This window comes from Kryptolebias marmoratus, linkage group LG15 (genome assembly GCF_001649575.2).
Source record: "Kryptolebias marmoratus isolate JLee-2015 linkage group LG15, ASM164957v2, whole genome shotgun sequence".
Classification (NCBI taxonomy): Eukaryota; Metazoa; Chordata; class Actinopteri; order Cyprinodontiformes; family Rivulidae; genus Kryptolebias; species Kryptolebias marmoratus.
Window position 1 is genome coordinate 29,879,919 of NC_051444.1, and position 20,640 is coordinate 29,900,558.

The window sequence follows — 20,640 nt, forward strand, 5'->3', positions numbered from 1 at the left end:
AGCATTAGTGAAAATTCTGAGTAAGTTAAAGTTGAGTATAATGACAATTCTGAGTAAGGTACCATGGCGTTTAATGAAACTCTGAACAGGTTAATCATCAGTTTAAAGAATTACAAGTGTGTTTAGGGAAATGTTAAATAGGGCAACAATAGATATCTGTGTAAATTAATTTTTACTAAAATTTTGATTCAGTTAGAACTATATTTAGTGAAATCTATGAGTAAATTAAACCGTTGAGTTTTATGACAACTTTGAGTAAGATAACACTGACTTAAGGGAAAATAAATAAGTTACTCCAAACTTAGTGAGAACTTTATATTGAAAACTTAAGTAAGTTAATCTTAACCTTTAGTGAATACTAAAGTAAATTTAACCTAGAGTTCAGTAAAATCTCTGATATTTAGTGAAATTTATAAGTGAATTAAACCATTTGTTTAGTTAAAACCATAAAATTTAGTGAAATCTCCGAGTAAACTAAACCTTGAGTGTAAGAAATCTCTGAGTAAGTTGGGACTGAACCTGATGGAAACCCAGAGTAGGTAAATTGTGAGTTTTGTGAAAACTTTCACTAAGTTAACCTTAAGAATTGAAAAACACTGAGTAAGATAACACTGTGCTTAGTGATAATTCTGAGGTTAGCCCTGAGATTAATGAAAAGTCTGAGTAAGTTAACAATAGGTTTTGTGAAAGTATGAGTAGGTTAGGACTTAGTTTCAGGAAACTCTTAACAATTTAACATGTAAGTAAGATAACAGTATTTTATGAAAACTGTAAACTCCGAGTTCAGTGAAAACACAGTAAATCCCTGAGTTTATTTGAAACTGAGTAACTTTAGGGAAACGCTAAAGAATACAAATGATAAAAATAGAAACAAACACAAATAATAAGAAAACAATAAGTCTGACGTTAGTGAAAACTTAGAGTACGGTAATCCCGGGTTTAGTGAAAAATCAGAGTAAGTTAACTCTGCACTTTGTGAAAACTTGCTTAAGTTAACCCTTGTTTGAGTGTAGCAAAAACTTTGAGTAAGTTCACACTGAATGAAAACTGAGTAGGTTACCTAGTGTTTTGTAAAAACTCAGAGAAAGGTGACACTGAGTTTAGTGAAACTAAGTCAGTTAATTTTGGGATAGTGATAACTATATGTTAACATTCACTCTAGGTAAGTCTCTGAGTAAATTACTGCTGAGTTTAGTAAAACCTCTGAGTAAGTTAACTTTCATCTTATAGAAAATTTAGAGTAAGTTAAACCAGAAAACTAAGTACCGTAAGTTAACCCCAAGTTTACTGAAAACAGAGTTGATTAAGCCTTAGTATAATGACAATTCTGAGAAAGTTACCACTGAGTTTAGTGAGACACTAAATAGATTTACCGTAGGTTTAAAGAGAAGTCTAAGTTAAATCTGCTTACTTTTTAATGTTTTTGTTTTTTAGTCTTCTCTGCTCTGATGACCAAGTTAAAATTAAACTTTCAGAATCTCAGTTAAAATAAGACTGAAGTCATCAGCTTTGGTAAATGTAAAATTCCTAACACTCTTGGCCCCTTGCCTTCAAACAGTCACTCTGCTTTCAGGAATCTGGGTGTTATTTTATGTTATGTTATTTTAATTATGCAGGTAGTCTCATTGAGGTCAGGACTTATTTTTAAAGAAGACCTGATTTAGACAGACACTACAATAAAAACAAAACAATACAATGTCATAAAAACCATTAAAATCAAGGTGGAAAATAAAACTGGGTAAAACACTAAAAACGAGCACAAATTTGCATAGATTTTTAAAAAAGAAAATCTTACTAAGAAATCAAATTGGACAACTTCAAATCTTGTTGCAAGGTGTTCCAAGTTACAGGAGCACAGTTATAAAATGACTTTTTGCCAAGTTTAGTCCTCACTAAGGGAACGCTGCAGGTAATGAAGGCCTGGGAGTGCATGCTGTAACTTGAAAAAGTGATTCATGCTTTTATTACTTCTTGGTTGGACTATTTTAACGCTTTGTTTATTGGTTTGGATAAATCATCTCTGTATCACTTAGAAACCATTCAGAACACAGCAGCTCATTTTTTTAAACTACATACAACTACAACACATTTTATAAGTGATAAGAAACTTGTAAATAACTCATGAAAGAATAAAGTTATGTTAAAATCAAGCACACCATTGTTTTTCTTGTGAAATTCCTAATAAGTTTGATGTGTCACATGACCCTCTTGGATCCAAAATGGCCAACTTCAAAATGGCCACCATGGTCACCACCCATCTTGAAAGGTTTTCCCCCTCCCATATACTAATGTGCCACAAACAGGAAGTTAATATCACCAACCATTACCATTTTATTAATGTGTATCCAGTCTGCCAACCAGTTTCTTTAACATGTTTCAAGATCCAAACTCAAATATGGATGTTTTTGGGCTTTTACAGATGCTGCTCCAAATCTGAGGAATAGTTTACCTCTTCATATACAGAACACTGAGCATGTTGAGACTTTTAAATCTATGCTTAAGACCCATCTTTCTTTGCTATTGGCAGACAATGTATGAGATCCATTTAGAACTAATGGTTTTATGTTTTTCTGTATTTTATTTTAGCTTTATGTATATGAATATGAATAAATTCAGTTTCCCTTCTTAGGATAAGTTAAATTAGAGTTTATGAAGAAACTGAGTTTCTCCACTCTGATTAAGTTACTATACCTAAAAAATTATGGAAAAAACCGAATTGTCCTACTTGGAGTAAGTTAACTCAATGTTTATGCATGATGTCAGATTTCCCCTTTGAGTAATTTAACTTAGAGTTTATGGGATAAGTCAGTTTCCCCTCTCAGAGTAAATTAACTCACAATAAGGATTAGGTCAGGGTATTCCAGGTCTGAGTAATTTAACTCAGACTTTATGGATAAACTCAGAGTTTATGGGAAAACTAAGAAGTTTCCCCTTCTGGAGTAATTTAACTTTGTTAACTTAGTCAACTTTGAAGTGATCTTTTGTCTCAAAGTTTAACAGTAAGTACCCTATCAGCTGTGACATTAGTCATAGGGCACAGACTATTAAGAAAGAGGCTTAAGTTTCATGCAGGCTTGACTAATAGCTAGCCAGATTCTACCAGTTTTTAATCAATTTTCAGGCTTATAAAAAAATCAGAAGCAATTTAATCTGTAGAAGGAATGAAGGGGGAGTTAGAAGGCTCACTGGTGAGGTGGAAGCGTAATACAAATTCCAATAATAATTTATTTTAGTCCTTACTTGATTATTTTGAGGTCTCCAACGGGAGAGAGGAGGATTTCAGAAGTCCAAATGGAGGTAAGTGAAGTTGTTAGGATGAGACAAGAGAGCGGACAGGCAGGATGGGCCGAGAGGCTGAGCTGACTTCTCCTTACTTGTATTCAGAGGAAAAGCAGGACGGAGGTGATCTCCTTTTTCTCAAAGGAGGTTCCACAAGGAGTCCAAGGAACATACAGAGGATTCAACAAGGGATTTCTCACAGATGAGTATCCATGAAGGGTTTCCGGAGCACAGGAAGGATTCAGTGAAGGAGCACAGATAAGAATAAATACAATCTTTCTTTTTTAGCACAAAGGAATTTTGCTTGATGGGTTGAAGTGAGAACAATCACCGTGTGACATTTAACAGTCAAGTGAAGAGTTGTGATTCACCTCAGCCTTAAATACTCTTGTAGTCATCAGGTGTCATAAGGACCAGCTGTGATAGGTGCTGTCAGAAATGGCAGCCCTGCCCTGCAAGAACACCTATTGAACTTGACCTGCATATCAGTGGTTAATGGAGGGCACAATAAAAATGGAATCCTGACAACTATAGCTAATTTTTACCTCTACATTTTTGCACAACACTGTTTATTTTGTGTCACTGTTTTGTTTAGTTTTTTATCCGAACAATGTCTGTGTTACTGAGCAAATGCATGTGTGTGAAGCACAGCCCCTGTATATGCTGATGGTGTCGAGGCTGTTGAATGTGTCAGTCCATTGGAAGTTATCAGATGCATATTTGACTAGACGCACTGATCAAGCAGACTGATACACTCAGCAGCCTCGGCATCACTGGCATATACACAATCTATGCTCAACATACATACATTTGCATAGTAACACAGAGGCTGTTCAATTGAGAAAATAGCGACATGCGAAAGTGTAGAAGTTTAACATTAGCAAATGTAACTTTCTTTCACACTGCTATGTTGTTTTTGAGAAAGAGTTGTTTTATAAGCCTGAAAAACAATTTTAAAAAACGCTGGCAGTCATTTGGCTAGCTGTTAGTCTAGCCTCGACAAAGACTTTTGCTTCTTTCTCAATGTATGCTCTATGACTGATGCCATGGTTGATAAGTTACTAACTACTTAAATTAAACAGAACATCACTTCAGAGTTGACTGGACTATATCTGTATCATAGAATTTATGGACTTTAAGTCAGAGTTCATGAATAAAGTCAGAGTTTCACCTCTTGGCAAAAGTTTATTCAGAATTTATGGAATACCTGTTTTTTTCCCCCGCTTGGAGTCAATTAACTCAAAGTTTGTAGATAAACTTAGAGTTTCCTCAGTCAGAGTAAGTTAACTCAGTATGCTTAAAGTCAGAGTTTCACACATAGGAATAAGCTTACACAAAGTTTATGAATAAACTCAGAGTTTCCTCTAAGTTAATTCAGTGGTTGTGGATAAAGTCAGAGTTTGTTAAATCACCTTTCTGGAATAACCCCCAGGGACAAAACATAAAACAAAGTTGCAGACAATAGTAATGACTTGTCTTTATGTCACAGCTGCTGCTGAGCTGTGACTCCTCACACCTGATCATCATCATCCTGATCTCCAGCTGCTGCCATATAAGGATGGATCTTCCCCCTGCACGGCGTCAGATTGTTGTGAAACCCTCAGCGGTAACACCTTCAGACCTGCTATAGAACCTTGACCTAACCGTCTGGTAACTAACCTGTCTGTCTTTTCCTTCTGGCCAGTAGCCTCTCCTGTCCCTGAGCCTGACCCTCTCCACCGGATTTGGACCCGCTGGCTCAGACCCTGGCCGGTCTGTCTAGGATAAGTTTATTTCCTAATAAACGCCTGTTTGTATTCACTGTTCAGTCCCTGCGTCCATCAGTGTCTGCCCTTGTCACTTTATGTAGGTCTTCAAGCCAAAGACTAATCTGCAGAACCTGTTCTTAAGTTAGAGTTACTTCAGCCTTAAGTCTCAGATCTGAATTATCATCACAAAGTCTAACAATAAAAAACAGAAGAGAACCATATTTGTTTGTCTAGAAAAAAACAAGCTCACCTGTTAGGTCTGACATACTCTGCAGATTTCGAAGGACCTGGCTCAGAGTGGAGTTCAGGTTCTTTATCCTACTTTGAACATCATCTTGGTTCCTCTGAATAAAGTCCAGGGTTCCTCCATGCTGAATGACAGACTCATTCATGCCAGAAACACATGTCCACAGAGATGACACGTGTTCATTCAATCCTGAACATAAAAATCAGCAAAAAAAAAAAAAAAGAGAAACAATTAGACACATGAGAAACTGGATGTTTTATTAATCACTCATTCACTGTGATGTCTTCTATTAATGACAGTGGCGGACAGTAACAAAGTACATTTACCTGAGTACTGTACATAAGTACATTTTCTGAGTATCATTACTTTACTTGAATATTTGTGTTTTGGGGAACTTTTGACTACTCCACTATATTTCAAAGAAAATATTGTACTTTAGGAAGCTTGTGGTTGCTCGTTCCTTTTGGTTTAGCTTTCTAATCCTCTGTTGCTGTTTTTCTAACCTGAAATGTAATTGGCCATACGCTATGCTCCTCACAAGGGGAACCAATCACAGTCGCCACTCACACCAAACATCACCTTATCTCCGCTTGACATTTGAATGTTTAGGACTGAAAAATAGTTTGTATCAATTTAAATGTTTTTTGTGTTTACTGCAAACAAACTACTTCTCTGCATCCAAGAACTCACCATCCAACCTGAGAAAGCACATAGAGGTATGTAAAATGCAGGGAAGATATTATTTGTGTTTCACAGGTTTGAATGTGTGGGGGAAAAAAGAGGCTCTCCTGTTTTTTTGTTTTTTTGTTTGTTTTTTTCTATGGGTTTAATAAATTAGCTGTTATTATTTTTTATTGCATTTCTATGCTAAACATTTTTACAGGTGGTGAAATCTTTTTTGTAATAGTGGTTCTACATGTTAATATATCATCAGGTGGTTTCAGAGAGTTACAAGGTTCTGTAAAATCACTCAAAACAATATAGCAATGTGCTGATTTAAAAAAAAAACAATTTGTACTTTTGAATACTTGAGCATTTTCAAATGCATGTACTTTTGAATACTTAAGTGTTTTCAAAAGTAAGTACTTCAGTACTGTAACTTGAGTAAACTTTTGATTGAGCAACTTTTACCTGTATTTAAGTAAGATTTAACTATGTTTATCAATACTTTCACTCAAATACTAGAGTTTAGTACTTTGTCCACCACTGATTAATGATAAACACAAAATAAATGTCAGTTCTCTTAAATGGTAAAAGAATACTGAACGAAAATGAGATACTGATTTGGAGTGATTTCACTCTCTGACAAGAATTTTACAGCTAGACTACATCTATATAATCTCTATGACTTCGAACCCAGAAGTCTACAACCTGTCCCTCTGGGGCTAGATTTGATTCTTTGGTTCTTCATGACAGCAGCTCTTCGTGGCTTTAACCAAAAATAACATGGAAATTTACATTTAGACTTGTAACAACAATAGTAAAAGCTTTAGCAATTCTTGTGTCCAATTTTCTTCCATAACCTTCCTATGGCCTATGGGTCAAATTACCGTATTTTCTGCACTATAGAGCGCTCTGGATTATAAGACGCACTGTCAATGAATGGTCCATTTTAAACTTTTGTCATATACAGTAGAAAGTGCACCAGACTTTAAGGCGCATTAAGTGAAACAAACCAGCCCCCTGTCTTTTCCGAGAATACTTGGTTCAGGTCTGCAGGCCATGCGCAGAGCCCTACGCGACACTACAAAGCGCAACTATAAATGAGCCTTGATGCTACAAGCATTAAGTAGTAGTAGCATTTGTAGTTTACCAAAGTCGTACAAAAACGTTATGACTTCTTATATCTATAAGGCGCTCTGGATTATAAGGTGCACTGTCGTTTTTTGAGAAAATTGAAGGCTTTTAAGTGTGCCTTATAGTCCGGAAAATACGGTAACCCAAAGTTACAAGGGCTTTTTCCAAATTCTATGCTGTTTGTGATTTTAGTGCCTATTGTAAAAGGTAAGGCTGGTAAAATAAATAGCAAAGACAACTATCGGCCCATAGCCATAGCAACTATGGCCAGTATTTTATCAAAAGTTTTGGAAAGGGCTCTGTTAAGCAGAATCGAGACGTTTATAGCCACATCTGATAATCAGTTAGGTTTTAAACCAAAACTTGGCACCGATATGTGCATTTTTGCTCTTTAGGAAATCTTAGATCTATACAAGAGACATAACACTACAGTTTTTATGTGTTTTATAGATGCATCAAAAGCATTTGATCATGCTAATCATGAAAACTTGTTTTACAAATTACATGAGAGAAGAGTTCCGAAATATTTACTAAGAATATTAGAGTATTGGCATGCTCACCAGAGTATGTCTGTAAAATGGGGAAACTCTGTATCATCTTTTTTTTATGTGGGTAATGGTGTGCGACAAGGTAGCATCTTCTCTACTTGTCTTTTTAACCTATTTTTGGATGATTTATCTAAGCTGCTGAATCAATGTAGGGTTGTCGGGTTGGTAATAGAACCATCAACCACCTGATGTATGCTGATGATCTTGTGTTATTTTGTCCATACAGTGCTGGTATGCAGCAACTGTTAAGGGTTTGCTCTCAATATGGGTTACAGCATGATATTAAATATAATGCAAAAAAGAGCAACATCATGATTGTCAAGAGCAAAGAAGATACTAAATTATCTTTCCCCGATTTCACCCTGTCTGGTAGCATCTCCAGTTTAATAATGAGGTCAAATATTTGGGACATTACATCACCACTGACCTGTCTGACAATAGAGATATTCACAGGCAGCGTTGTATTCAATATGTACAAGCTAATATGCTTCTTCGGAAGTTCTCCATGTGTTCAGTATCTGTTAAAACTGCACTTTTCAAAGCATATTGTACTCCAATGTATACAGCCCACCTGTGGCGGTGCTACAGGAAAAGCAGTATGAATAAATTTCAGATCGCTTATAATGATGGCATGAGGATGCTCCTTAGAGTACTGCGATGGAGCCATGTCAGTCAGATGTTTGTGAATGCCAATGTACCAACTTGCGCTGCTGTGCTTCGAAACATTATGCACAGATGTATGTGTAGATTAACAGACTCTGCAAACAGCATCATTCAGACTTTGATCAATCTTGTTCAAAGCTCAATAAGGTTCTTCTCCAGTTTGTGGAATCACTGGCGTTTTAGTTTATATGTCAGTGAATGATTATTTTATTTTATTATATCTTATTTCTATTTTACTTTATTTTTTATTGTTCTGTCTGTTTATGGATCATAATTGTGTCTAATAAAGAGGATTGATTGATTGATTGAAGAATAATTTAAAGATCAAAATGAAAGTGATAGGCATTTACCAAGGATTGTCTGGTGTGGAGGCCTCATGATTTTTGTGGTGCTTCAAAAAACAGGTGCAGAGTAACAAATATTTAGCCTTTTCTAAAAAACTTTTTTTTTTAATTTCTCACTTGGTTCCCAAAGATTTTCCTCTGGGGCCCCCCTGTGGATTACAATACCCCCCCCCCCCAAAAAAAAAAAAAAAAAAAAAAAAAAAAAAAAAAAAAAAAAAAAAAAATCTACTGGGCACACACATTGTTCAACCAGACATAAACACATATACTCCACTGAAGTTTATTTCACACTTCAGGTTGCAACAAAACAAACTACAAACCATCTTTACAGTGAAACACTTTTCTGTAACTTTTTTTTTTGTTCTGTACTGTAGAAGGGTATTCTTTGCTGTCAGTGTTATTTCAAACACTTTGGGAACCACTGCCCTAGTGGAATTGCACTAATGGGCAGCTAAGAAATCTGAATTATTTGGTTTAGTACGGGGGTCGGCAACCCGCGGCTCTTTGGCGCTGCCCTAGCGGCTCCCTGGAGCTTTTTCAAAAATGTTTGAAAATGGAAAAAGATGGGGGAGAAAAATATATTTTTTGTTTTAATATATGCCTCTTTTACACGGGCCCTAATTCAGAAGTCCGGCTCTACTCCACTCTACTCCGCTCTACTCTGCTCGGCTCTATAAAGAATGCATCGCGTCTACTCCGGCCAGTTTGGTCGGTAGCAGAGGAACGCCTCCTCGTGTTGCGGGGGGCGGGGCCGTGGGGAGAAGGGGGGGTTGCGCTACTGAAACTTAGCACAAATTGTGTAAACAACGAAAGCGCTATGGACAACGTTGGCCCTGTGTTGTTGCTGTTTTTTAAACTCATGGGGTTTCTCCTGAGACTTCAGGAAGAGAGGCGCAGTGGAAGAAATGCTCTGGATGCCGCGATTGTTGCGTGGAGTAGGACGGCTGTTATCTGCCGGAGATTTCAGGCTTTACAGAGCCTTCAGCTGGGGGACAGACGCCATAAACGCTGCAGGGTAAGCTAACGCTGTTGTTTATAATCCTACCGTTCGCTCTTTATGCTTGCATCTGGTCACACCCACGACCAATGAGTGAACAGGAGCTAAGCTTGCTCCACCCATGAAGCAGGGCTGACCCGGCTGGCCCTACTCCGAAGCAGCTATATTAGCCTATCAGATAGGCTAATATCTTTACATGTAGTTACACTAAAAAATCTGATAGTAGCTGCCGGTCCTAAAGTCTTGATTCAGTTTAGACACCATTTTGGCTGCAAACACACTGTTGGAGTGCCCCTAGCAGGGAATCCTAGTTTTCCTCATCCTTACTGGTAAATAGACTATACTTATATGATGTCCTTCTAGCCAACCAGGCTACTCAAATTGCTTTACAACCCAATTTGTGTCCTCATTTTCCCATCCACACACACATCCATACAGCACTCTGCTACATCTCTACAAAGCTCATCTCAATGAATCATTCTACAGAGTCTAATCAGTGCTTTAGATCACATTCATACACCAATGCGACACATCAGAGGCAATGAGGGGTTCAATGTCTTTCCCAGGGACACTTTGACATGACACTGATGGAACTGAACCTCCAACTATCTCACTGGAGGACGACTGCTCTAACCACTGATCCACAGCCACCCACTATTATTGGATAACCCCTTTTTCTGTATGGGCTAAGTTAGGTATAAAAACCTGGAGAGAATTGTATGTTGATTCTATTGTTGCTTCTTTTTAACAGTTGGTAAATAAATTTTCTCTCCCCAAACATCAAGCCATTATCCACATTATGTCTGTAGCTCATCCTGAGAATTCACAGCTCTTCCCAACCTCTCTGATTTTGAAATGTTTCCTCTCTGTGAGAAGGGCAATTTATTCCATTTATTTAAATATTTTTAACCTTTTAAACTCTTGGCCCAGTCTTGGACACTGGACCCCTCACAGACTTGGGACTGTTGATTTCAGATGTTTGGGGGAGGTTTTAGGGAGGATACACAGATTTTCAATCTGTGAAAGGCACAATTTCAAGCAATGTTGGATCTTGCATTGAGCTCACTATATCAAGTTTTGCAAAACATGCAAAAATTAAACTGTAATTTTTAAATAAGAGTAAAATAAAATAACCCAAACCTTCTCTGATCTTATCGATGGTGTCAGAAACTCCATCCAGTCTTCCACAGACTCCTTCCAGCTTTGACAGCCTCTTTTCCAGTCCATCTCCAGATCTCCTACAGTCTCCCATCTCCACCAGCAGCACATTCTTGAACCGGTGGACGTCCTGATCCATCCGGTTCATTCGGTCTTGGCTCCCCTCTATGTGCTCTGTCACCTCTTGCTGGATTTTGTCCAGTTCAGAAATGATCTTGTCCTTGGTGTTTCCTGTCAGATATCAGAGAGACACACAGATGAAGAGCAGAAGTGCCATCCAGTTCTAACTTGTGTTACCGAGCTGGGCTCACCGAGGTCTGTTATCACACTGCCGTGTTTCTGAACCATGTGTTCCAGACCCTTCAGGGTGTCATTGATAGAGCTGAAAGTAAGGATGACCTCAGACAGTTCGCCTTGCAACGTCTTCAGCTGGTTCTTGTTGATGGATCCTTCAGTCACACTGTGGCCATCTAAATATTTTCCTCCATCCAGCCTGGGACCATGTCCACTGGGAACACTGCTACCACCAGAGACCCCAGAGCCTGCAGAACCACCACCTGTTGGGATAAACGTTACATCTCAAGTTCAATTTCTTTGCAGCTCATTCATCAACAACCAAAAATAAAAAGAAGCTGCCACAGACTGAAGACTTTAAAAAGATAAAAACATTCTTTCCACACAAAATAAAAAGTGAGTATTATTGGTTATGTTGGTACAGATCCTCTGTAATCCAGGTAACAATCCTAAGAGTTCTTTTTTAAAGGCGACTGACATAACATGCTATAAATAGCATGCTGTGGTTTGTTTGTAGTTTCATGTTTCAAAGATCTGAATCAGTGCAGTCAGTCAATCAGTTTGACCGAGACCATAAATGAATGACCAGGAATCCTGACAGAAAACTGCAGGGAATAAAAGGCCCATAAACATTGTTCCACATTTAATTTAATGTAGCAGAAATAAACAAACTTTTTGGTATAAACAAAATTTGAAATAGAAGACATATGAGCACTGATTTCCTCATGTCTTTATGAGTAAATATTCAAATTAAGTCACATCAGATAAAAAAAATCTACTAAATGAGTAAAAATATAAAAGAAAACCAAATAGTCTTATAGAGAACTTTAGAGACAAAAAGTGAACGAGTCAGTAAAACTCAAAACACAAAGGATTTCATAATCATTTGATTGACAGATCTGACCTGTGAATGTGTCTGAACTGGATCGACATTGATCTGTGCACTTCTGGACTTCTTCTCTCAGCAAACGAACATCATCCTGCAGAAGCAAGCAGCAGTCTGAGTCCAGTCTGGTCTGGATTGTGTTGATCTGGTTCTGCATTTTCTTCAGTGCATCTTGACATAAAGACTGATTCTTTAGCCTCTGTATCTCATCCTCTACATTTCTACAAATATCACAGTCATGTCCCAGCAGTTTCACTTCCGTCACAATCTGGGTAATGTCGTTGGACTGAAACTTGACCTTACGAACATCACGACTCAGGTCCAAAACCTGTGCAATCATTTACATATTCATTTACATCATTTCACATATTTTGTTGGGGATTTTTGTTTGTTTGTTTGTTTTTTTACATCAGTTTAGACTGCAAGAACCTGAGCAATATTAACATCATGGTAAATATTAACTAAGGCACTGGTTTTATATGAATATATCAACAAAGGATGATGATGTAAAAAGAAATCTGGTTCAGAACATCAGAACCTAGGTTAGTCTCAATCAGCCTGCTGGAACATTTTGTTTTAACATCCTCGTACAGCAGATTTGAAATTCTCCAGTGCAGTTTCATTCTTAGTTTTTTTAATCTGTCTTTAAAACAATTTAATTGCTTGTTATATTTGCAAGAAACATATTTTACTCAGCTTTTGATTTTCAGATGTGAATTTCCCATAAGATTAAGGGTCCTTTGAGCATAAGCCACTAAATCACAAAGCTCAAACTTAAGACAATCCTATTTCAAAACAGAAATCCGTTTTTAGCTTTAACTAAACATAACAGACCAACATTTAAACACTGAGTGTGACTTTATCCAAGTTTCTAATTGGAGTCTTCTCTCAGTCTGTCCAATTGTTGGTCTGTTTTTGTTTAAATAGTTGAAAATAAAAAAAAAACTGATGAGTGAGGTCCAACCTTCTCACCTTATTGTACAGGGAGTCTCCTGACATCGACAGGTCTTTGAGCCGAGTGTTGAAATACTGAATCTGATCCTCGTTGGCAATTACTCTCCACTCCAAAGATTTCTCTGTTGTATTGTCTCTTTCTCCACCCATCCCAGGTAAACCTCCCCCTGAACTTACCCCTCCATCCCCTCCTCCTGGTACTCTCCCTCTACCTCCACCCCCTCCTCTTGCTTCAGACCTTTTACAACCACACTCTTCCAACCTCCGACCCATGGTGGAGGTGATGTTCTCCAGTTCTGACAGTCTCTTGTCCTGGTTTCCCAGGTTGCTCTTTACTTGCTCCACTTCCAATTCCACATCTGAGATCCTGAATGTCTGGTCATCAAACCGGTCCAAAAGTACTGTTCTTACATTGTGCAGTTCTCTCTGAAAGTAGTTCTTCAGGTCATTTTCATGGTATAAACAGCTCTGCTCAGTTCGTTTTAGACTGCTGTTCATTCGAAACTCCAGGTCCTTTAGCATATCCTTCAGGGTGCTGTCTGTCTCCACACCATCCCCTCCCTGTCTGCTTATTTCATCGCCATCAGTCAAATCGTTTCCTCCTCTGGATCCACCACCTGGTTTACTGAGCTCCTTATCCAGGCGGTTCAGTAGAAGGTCAAAGTTCTCTGAGGCTGAGCTGATCTTGAGCTCAGCATCACCAATACGATTTTGGAGGTCACTGATGGAGTCACAGCATTCCTGGGAACGCACCACCTCCTGTCGCAGCTGGTTCAGATCCTGCCTGTACTGAACATCCATAGCGTTCAGCTGTTTCTCCAGAGCTCGAATCCTGTCTCGGTCCTCCTGCTGTCGTTGCTGCAGATCCTCCACACCAGCCTGACAAAAACAGAAAACTGAAGGTAATCTACTGTGTGGACATGAACTGCTAGTTTTAATTCAAAGTCAGTAGGAACAATTTTTGAAGAACCACTTTATCATTGTCTGCGTCAATACACAAACTTACCAAATTGATGATTTTCTAACTTGGCATATGCCGAGGTCACCTTATTTGCTCTGCTCTCCTGACATCAGCATGATTTGTTTTTGTGTTAGTGATAGTATCTCTGCTAATATGTTTGAACAACAATGTTTATATCAGTTTTAACATGTACTATAGTTCCATGAGTAAGTAAAATAATCAAAGTTTGGAAAGGAGAAAAGAAGCAGAGCAAATTCTTCAGGGCTGCTTTGAATGTACTAATGGGATAACAAATTGAGAGACGCTAATGACCTGGAGGACTATGCTGCTGCTATAACTGGGTTATCAGCACATGTACTCAAAACATTATTCACATAATGATGTTATCGGTACAAAGAGCTGTAAATTATTGGGAGTTGTAGGGCCCACCCCAAGAGAAAACCTTGGAGTGGTGTAGTCCATATCACACACTCACTCTGTTGAGCCAGATATAACCTACATAGAGCTATCAAACTACCCAAGAGACAGTACAGATTACAGCTGAAGGATTAATGTTTTTTGAGTCTTTTAATACAGCATGATCCCACAAACCATAAAACAGGCTTTTATCTTGCTGTTTATGAAAAAAATGATTAAAATGTTGATATGCATCTTTTATTGTTCTATCAGTTTGTAAATGTCGACTTCAAACTTCTGGCAAAGTTATTAGGCAGGATCTTCGAAGCTGTTCTACCCTAATTTACATCCACTCAGCCTTCACCATCAGGTCTTACAGAAGCCTAAAGATCTGGGTGGAATGGCACTAGCTAACCTCTTGTACTACTACTGAGCAACTAGTATAAAAAATCTGAATTGGTTGGTTCAGTATGAGGAGAATGAATTCCCCCATCATGGGTGGTTATGAAAATAAAACCATCTGGTAGAATTAAAAGCCTTACTACTACAAAAGTCTTCACTCTTCTTCTTTCAGTTACACTAAAAATGTGATAGTGGCTGCCTGTCTTAAAATCTGGATTCAATTTAGACACCGTTTTGGCTGCAAACACGCTGTTGGAACGCCGCTCACAGTGAATGTTATTTTTCCTCCATCTTTAGTGGATAACACTTTCTATATATGGGTTAGGTTAGGTATAAAAACCTGGAGAGATTTGTATGTTGATTCTATTTTTGCTTATTTTCAACAGTTAGTAAATTGAGTTTTCTCCTTAAATGTAATTTTTTTCAGATTTTTCAGAAACTCAACATTGTGTTCGTAGCTCATGCCCAGAATTCCTGGCCTTTCCTAACCCTTCTGATTTTAAAGTGTTTCTTGAACCTCTCCCCTTGATGAGGGGAGTAATCTTTTCTATATGTTCAAATATTTTTAACCTATCGAATCAATTCCACTTTGTTAAAAACAGTATAGCAGACAGACTTGAAACTGTTGATGTCAGATGATGTTTGGGGAGAGGTTTTAAACAGGGTACAAAGATCTTCAACCTGTTCCAAGCACAATTTCATACAATGTTACCTAAAACAATATCTGATGCACTTCAGGGGCACCTCCATCCATCCATTCATCCATCTATCCTCTACTGCTCCTCCTGGGGGATCCCAAAGAGGAGAAGGAGAGGATAAATAATCCCTCTTGCAAAGTTCTGGGTCTGCCCTGGGATCTCCTCCCAATGGAATATGCCCAGAAAATCTCCAAAAGGAGGTGTCTAGGAAGTATCCCAATCACAAGCTCAAACTACCCCAGCTGACTCTTTTCGATCCAGAGGAGCAGCGGCTGTACTCTGAGCACACCCAAGATAATGAAGTGCCTCATCTTATCTCTAATGCTGAGCCTAGATGTCCTACAGAGGAAGCTCATTTTAGCTGCTTGTATCTGGGATCTAGCTCTTTTGGTCATGATCCAAACCACATGATCATAGGTGAGGGAGAGATCATAGTTGAGATCTAGATGGACTAGTAAAATAAGATTTTTGTCTTTTAACTCAACTCTTTCTTCAGTACAACAGACCAAAGCAATGTTCTGCGAACGAGGACCTGATTCACCGATCCATCTCCCACTCCATCCTGCTATCACTCCTGATCGAGACTCTCTAATACTTAAACTCCTCGAAGCCTTGAAGCAGAGAAAAAAGGGGCACCTCCAAAAAACTTGGTGGGAGTTGGGTTACCTCAGTTTCTTATTTTACAGTTGGTGTAACTAACTGAGAAGAAACAGTCACTCCATGACAATATTTGCTACACAAATAAAGAAAGCTTGAGCACTACACTACAGAAAAACTATAAAAACTCAAAAACAAAAAAACAAAAGCACGGTACCCAGAATTTCTAGGTCAGTTTGTGGCACCACATCAAAGGCTTGTTGGAGCTCATTTCTCAAGTTTGGTCATTTATACACTATTTTGAATAGTTTAGTTTAAGTGCTAATAATGTTTGAATTGATTGATTTAAATTTCAAATATACAGTTATGCAAAAAAAAAAAAGATAAAACTAAAAAAAAATCACTTGTTTAATGTTAAATTTTATGAATAACAATAACAGTAAGTGCTTTTACTTTGGTAAATGATGTGCCTTTATTCTAAAGAGAACTGATTTTAGTGACACTAGCTTGCCATCGAGAAAATAAGATGAAGACTGAGAGGAAGATTGTTTTGGTTTGCCTTTTCATATTATGACTTTAAATAAAGTGACCAGTTGGAAACATCTATTTGAAGTTTCAGCTACATGCAGTAACATACTCACAGTTTCCTTAGAAATAAGAGCTTTAACACAAGTACAAGTCTGTACCAAAACCTTTGGTCCCAGACTAGTGTGATGCTGCAGTCTCTGAGCACCCAGCTCTGTCTGTGCAATACAATGTTGGGCTTATGAGATGAGTCCTGAGCATTTCTAGCTCCTGAAACACACTAAAACTCACATATACCCCAAATGAGCTTACAGAGTAAATTACAAATGCTAAAAGTACACAAGCTCTCAGATAATGTCCATACTGACTCACTCAGAAACTTGGTGTAAATGCATGTCTCTCCTGAACTAGTGTTGTGCTGACGCAAGCTTCAGCATGTCAATATGACAAGAAGCAGCATAGTGGAGATACTAATGTGGTGAGACTAAAAATCTTCCAAATTCCTAGGAACCTACTTCAGCAAGGAGCTCACCTGGTCTCATAAAACCCAACAACTCACCACCAGAGCACAGAAAATACTAGACTTCCTGAAGAAGCTGAAGAAGTTAGACATGCCAACCAAGACCCTCACCGCTGATGGAGTGGCATCACCAGGTCTCCTGCACAGTTCAGTTGTGCAGGAGATGAGGGTGCTCAAGTGGTTTATGAAAACTGCACAGCACATTTCTGGAGCAACCTGCCTTTCTTTACAGGACCTTTTCACCAGCATGATCATTATGAAAGCCCACAACATAAATAAAGGCAAAACAAGCCCTGAGCCCTTCTCTCAGGAGATGTGTTACAGAAGTATGAAATCAAAAACCACAAGCTTGACAAACTTTTTTTCCCCAAAAAAAGCCTTCAGACTCTTGAATAATGCCAGTTAACCCCCAAGTCCATTTTTCTTTTAGCTCCTCATCACAATGACTGTCGAGGGATTCCATCTGGCAATATGCACATTATATACAGTACAAGTGTGAAAGTATTCACACTCCTTGGATTTTTCCACATTTTGTCACATAATTACAAACTTCAACTTGTTTTGGGTGGTTTGGTGTTTTTATTGTGTTGGTTTATTGGTTGTGTGGGAGAAGTAGGCCAAGTAAGAATTTCATTGCATGGTTTTAATGTTTTTTTAAGTGTAGTATCAGGAACCTCTTTTATCTTGTACAAACGTGTTCTTTTTCACTGATTAAATGAGGGTACAGTGAGTCACTAATCCCACTAAGAATGGAGGCAGACCTAATGGTTGACATAATTCAGAGTTCGTCGTATGAGCGGCACTGAAAACCAGACACAGAGATGGAGTAAAAAGGTAAGTGGTTTTATTTACATATGAAAAAATGTACAGTGAGGGACGACCAGGAGGATCTGAAAACAGCAACGAAGGAGCAAGGTGAGTCTCGGGTACAGGATTAGTTTTGATCGTGCAGTTGGAGATTGTGAGAGTAATAGTTCTTGTTTTACAGGTCCGAGGAAACGGCGTGGCACAGAGACGAGGCAGGGCAATCCAGAGGCAGTCCAGGAAGGGAGGAGTCCAGAGATCCAGCAGCGGGTAAGTTCACCAGGTAAGTTCCAGGTAGCCAAAACAATAGCATAAAGTAGGGCAGCACAACCTGAAGCGAAAGGATAAGTACAAAAACAAGGTTTGCGTAGCGTACTGGAACCCTCTGCCTCTACGTATGATGTCCAGGATGCGGTTCATCATGAAGGCTGGATGATTATCGATCAGACGGGCGGGAGGGGGAGGACGGTAGGTGGGCTAAGAGGACTTTGGACCACTGGTTTCAATTGAGAAACATGAAAAGTGGGATGGATAGGCATGGTAGATGGGAGTGTGAGGCGGACAGAGATGGGGTTGATTAGACGTTTAACCGGGAAGGGGCCAATGAATCGAGGGGCCAATTTCCTTGAGGTGTGCCTCTGTTGAATGTCCCTGGTACATAACCAAACCCTGTCTCCGACCTGGTAAGCAGGGGTAGCGGAGCGATGAGCGATCTCTTATTTTGCTCAACAGTCCTCATGAGAGTACACTTAGCTTGTCTCCAGATTCTCTGACACCTGCGTAGGTGGGACTGGATGGATGGGACAGAGATTTCAGATTCAAATCAGGGAAATAACGGAGGGTTATAGCCCAAGGAGGCCTCGAACGGGGACACACCTGTGGCCGATGAGACGTGAATATTGTGGGCGTACTCGATCCAGGTAAGTTGTTTACTCCATATGGAAGGGTTGTCACTGGCCAAACATCTAAGGGCGACTTCTAGCTCCTGGTTGCGGCGCTCAGTCTGCCCGTTACTCTGTGGGTGGTACCCGGACGTGAGACTCACCTTAGCTCCAAGGGCGTTCCAGAAAGATTTCCACACTTGGGATGCAAATTGGGGTCCTCGGTCGGATACAACGTCCACTGGAATGCCCTGAATGCGGAACACATGTTGGACCATTAATTGGGCTGTTTCGAAGGCTGACGGGATGTCATGGTTTTCGGTATTTGTGTAAGCTTCTGTTTTGTTTCTGGTTTTCTGTTCTTTTCTGTGTTCAGGCCCTGTCACTCTCCACCTCCCCAGTACTTTTCCTGTTATGTCTGCCACGTCCATCTCCACCTGCTTGTAATTATTTCTCACTCACCTGTGTCCATTTTCATCATTATCCTCTGTCTTTAAGAACCGGTCATTCTCATTCACCCCTCACTGGATCATTCCGCTTTGTCTGCTCTTTGCCATGCCATGTCTTGCCTTACATCTCGTTTTGGATTTTGTTATTGTTAGTTTTGCTGACTCGTCAGCCCTTTTATTTTTGTCTGTTTATTTAAGTTAATAAATTAGCTTTCTTTATCTTCCACCATGAGTCTGCGTTCTGGGTTCGCCGCCATATTCCCACCTTCTGACAGAATGATCCAGTCATACCAGAACCAGACGTCAGTCCCGGTGTTGCTCTCTCTGCAGAGGAGAAACAACAGATGCTTTGGGAGCTGCGGAGAGAGCACCCGCTTAGCATCCCGGATGGACTTCGTCAATCTGCTTCGGACTCCACCATGCCTTGCGGTCGCCGTCGGCGAAGGAGGGCACCATCTGCGGCCAACTTCATGCCTCCGTCAGCCACGACGGCTACCACACCTCCATCGGCCGCAGCAGCTTCCACGTCTTCGTCGGCTGCGGCATTCTCCACACATCCACCGGCTGCGGCGAGCATCACGCGCCCACCGGTCGCGACATCCACAAGGTCTGCACCGTCAGCTACAGTCATCAAGCCCGTTCCAGCCGTAGCAACCACCTCCACGTCTTCTCCGACCACTATCGTCCCTACGTCACTTCTGGCATCCTCCGTTACCTCGTCTCCTCCGGCTGAAATAACCCACACAGAACTCTTGGACATTTTATCACAAATTCAAAGACTGTTTATTTCCTTAAAAAATAACTCAAAACTTAATCACAATATTCTCACCTGCAACATAATTGAAAACATCCTCCTGTCACGAACTGGACTTTTACACATTCCCATGTTCATGAACTTCTTTAATGAAATAACCCGGTTAAAAGAACAATTGCTCAATGCACCCAAACCAACCACCTCTCCAGAACCGCTCACAGTTTCCCCAGCCCCGGTCACAGTCTCTCTGGTCCCAGGTACTGTCTCTCCAGCTCTGCTCTCAGTCACGCCATCAGCTCTGCTCTCAGCCACATCACCAGATCTGTCCGCAGAGCTCTCCGGATCTCTTAAGGAGGTTGAGATTGTCGCTCTTCGCCAGGCCGCCCCAGGGGGAGTCGACGTCGCCTCTTCTCCCTCAGTTCCACGGGCCGCCACAGCACCACCGGCGGGTCAGTCCGACACCGCCGCCACAGTACCACAGGCGGATCAGTCTGACGCCGCCGCCACAGCTCCACGGGCGGGTCTGTCCGACGCCGACGCCACTGCTCCACGGGCGGGTCAGCCTGACGCCGCCGCTTCAGCTCCACGGGCGGATCAGCCTGACGTCGCCGCCTCAGCTCCACGGGCGAATCAGCCTGACGTCGCCGCCTCAGCTCCACGGGCGAATCAGCCTGACGCCGTTGCCTCAGCTCCACGGGGGGATAAGCCTGACGCCGCCGCCTCAGAACCATCGGCGGG

General features: G+C 40.2%; 1 protein-coding gene across 2 annotated transcripts in view; it reads right to left on the reverse strand.

The window, feature by feature from the left end:
• Positions 1 to 20,640, reverse strand: part of LOC108242419 (EMILIN-1-like) — a 57,187-nt gene that overhangs the window by 9,734 nt on the left and 26,813 nt on the right. The window contains exons 6-10 of one of the 2 annotated variants that reach the window (XM_017427227.2): positions 12,934 to 13,794; positions 11,980 to 12,289; positions 11,093 to 11,338; positions 10,764 to 11,012; positions 5,278 to 5,463 (exon numbers count right to left, since the gene is read on the reverse strand). In XM_017427227.2, coding sequence (XP_017282716.1) covers positions 5,278 to 5,463; positions 10,764 to 11,012; positions 11,093 to 11,338; positions 11,980 to 12,289; positions 12,934 to 13,794 — 1,852 coding nt within the window. The remainder of the gene's footprint in view (positions 1 to 5,277; positions 5,464 to 10,763; positions 11,013 to 11,092; positions 11,339 to 11,979; positions 12,290 to 12,933; positions 13,795 to 20,640) is intronic. The other variant, XM_025008311.2, reaches the window with a different exon arrangement.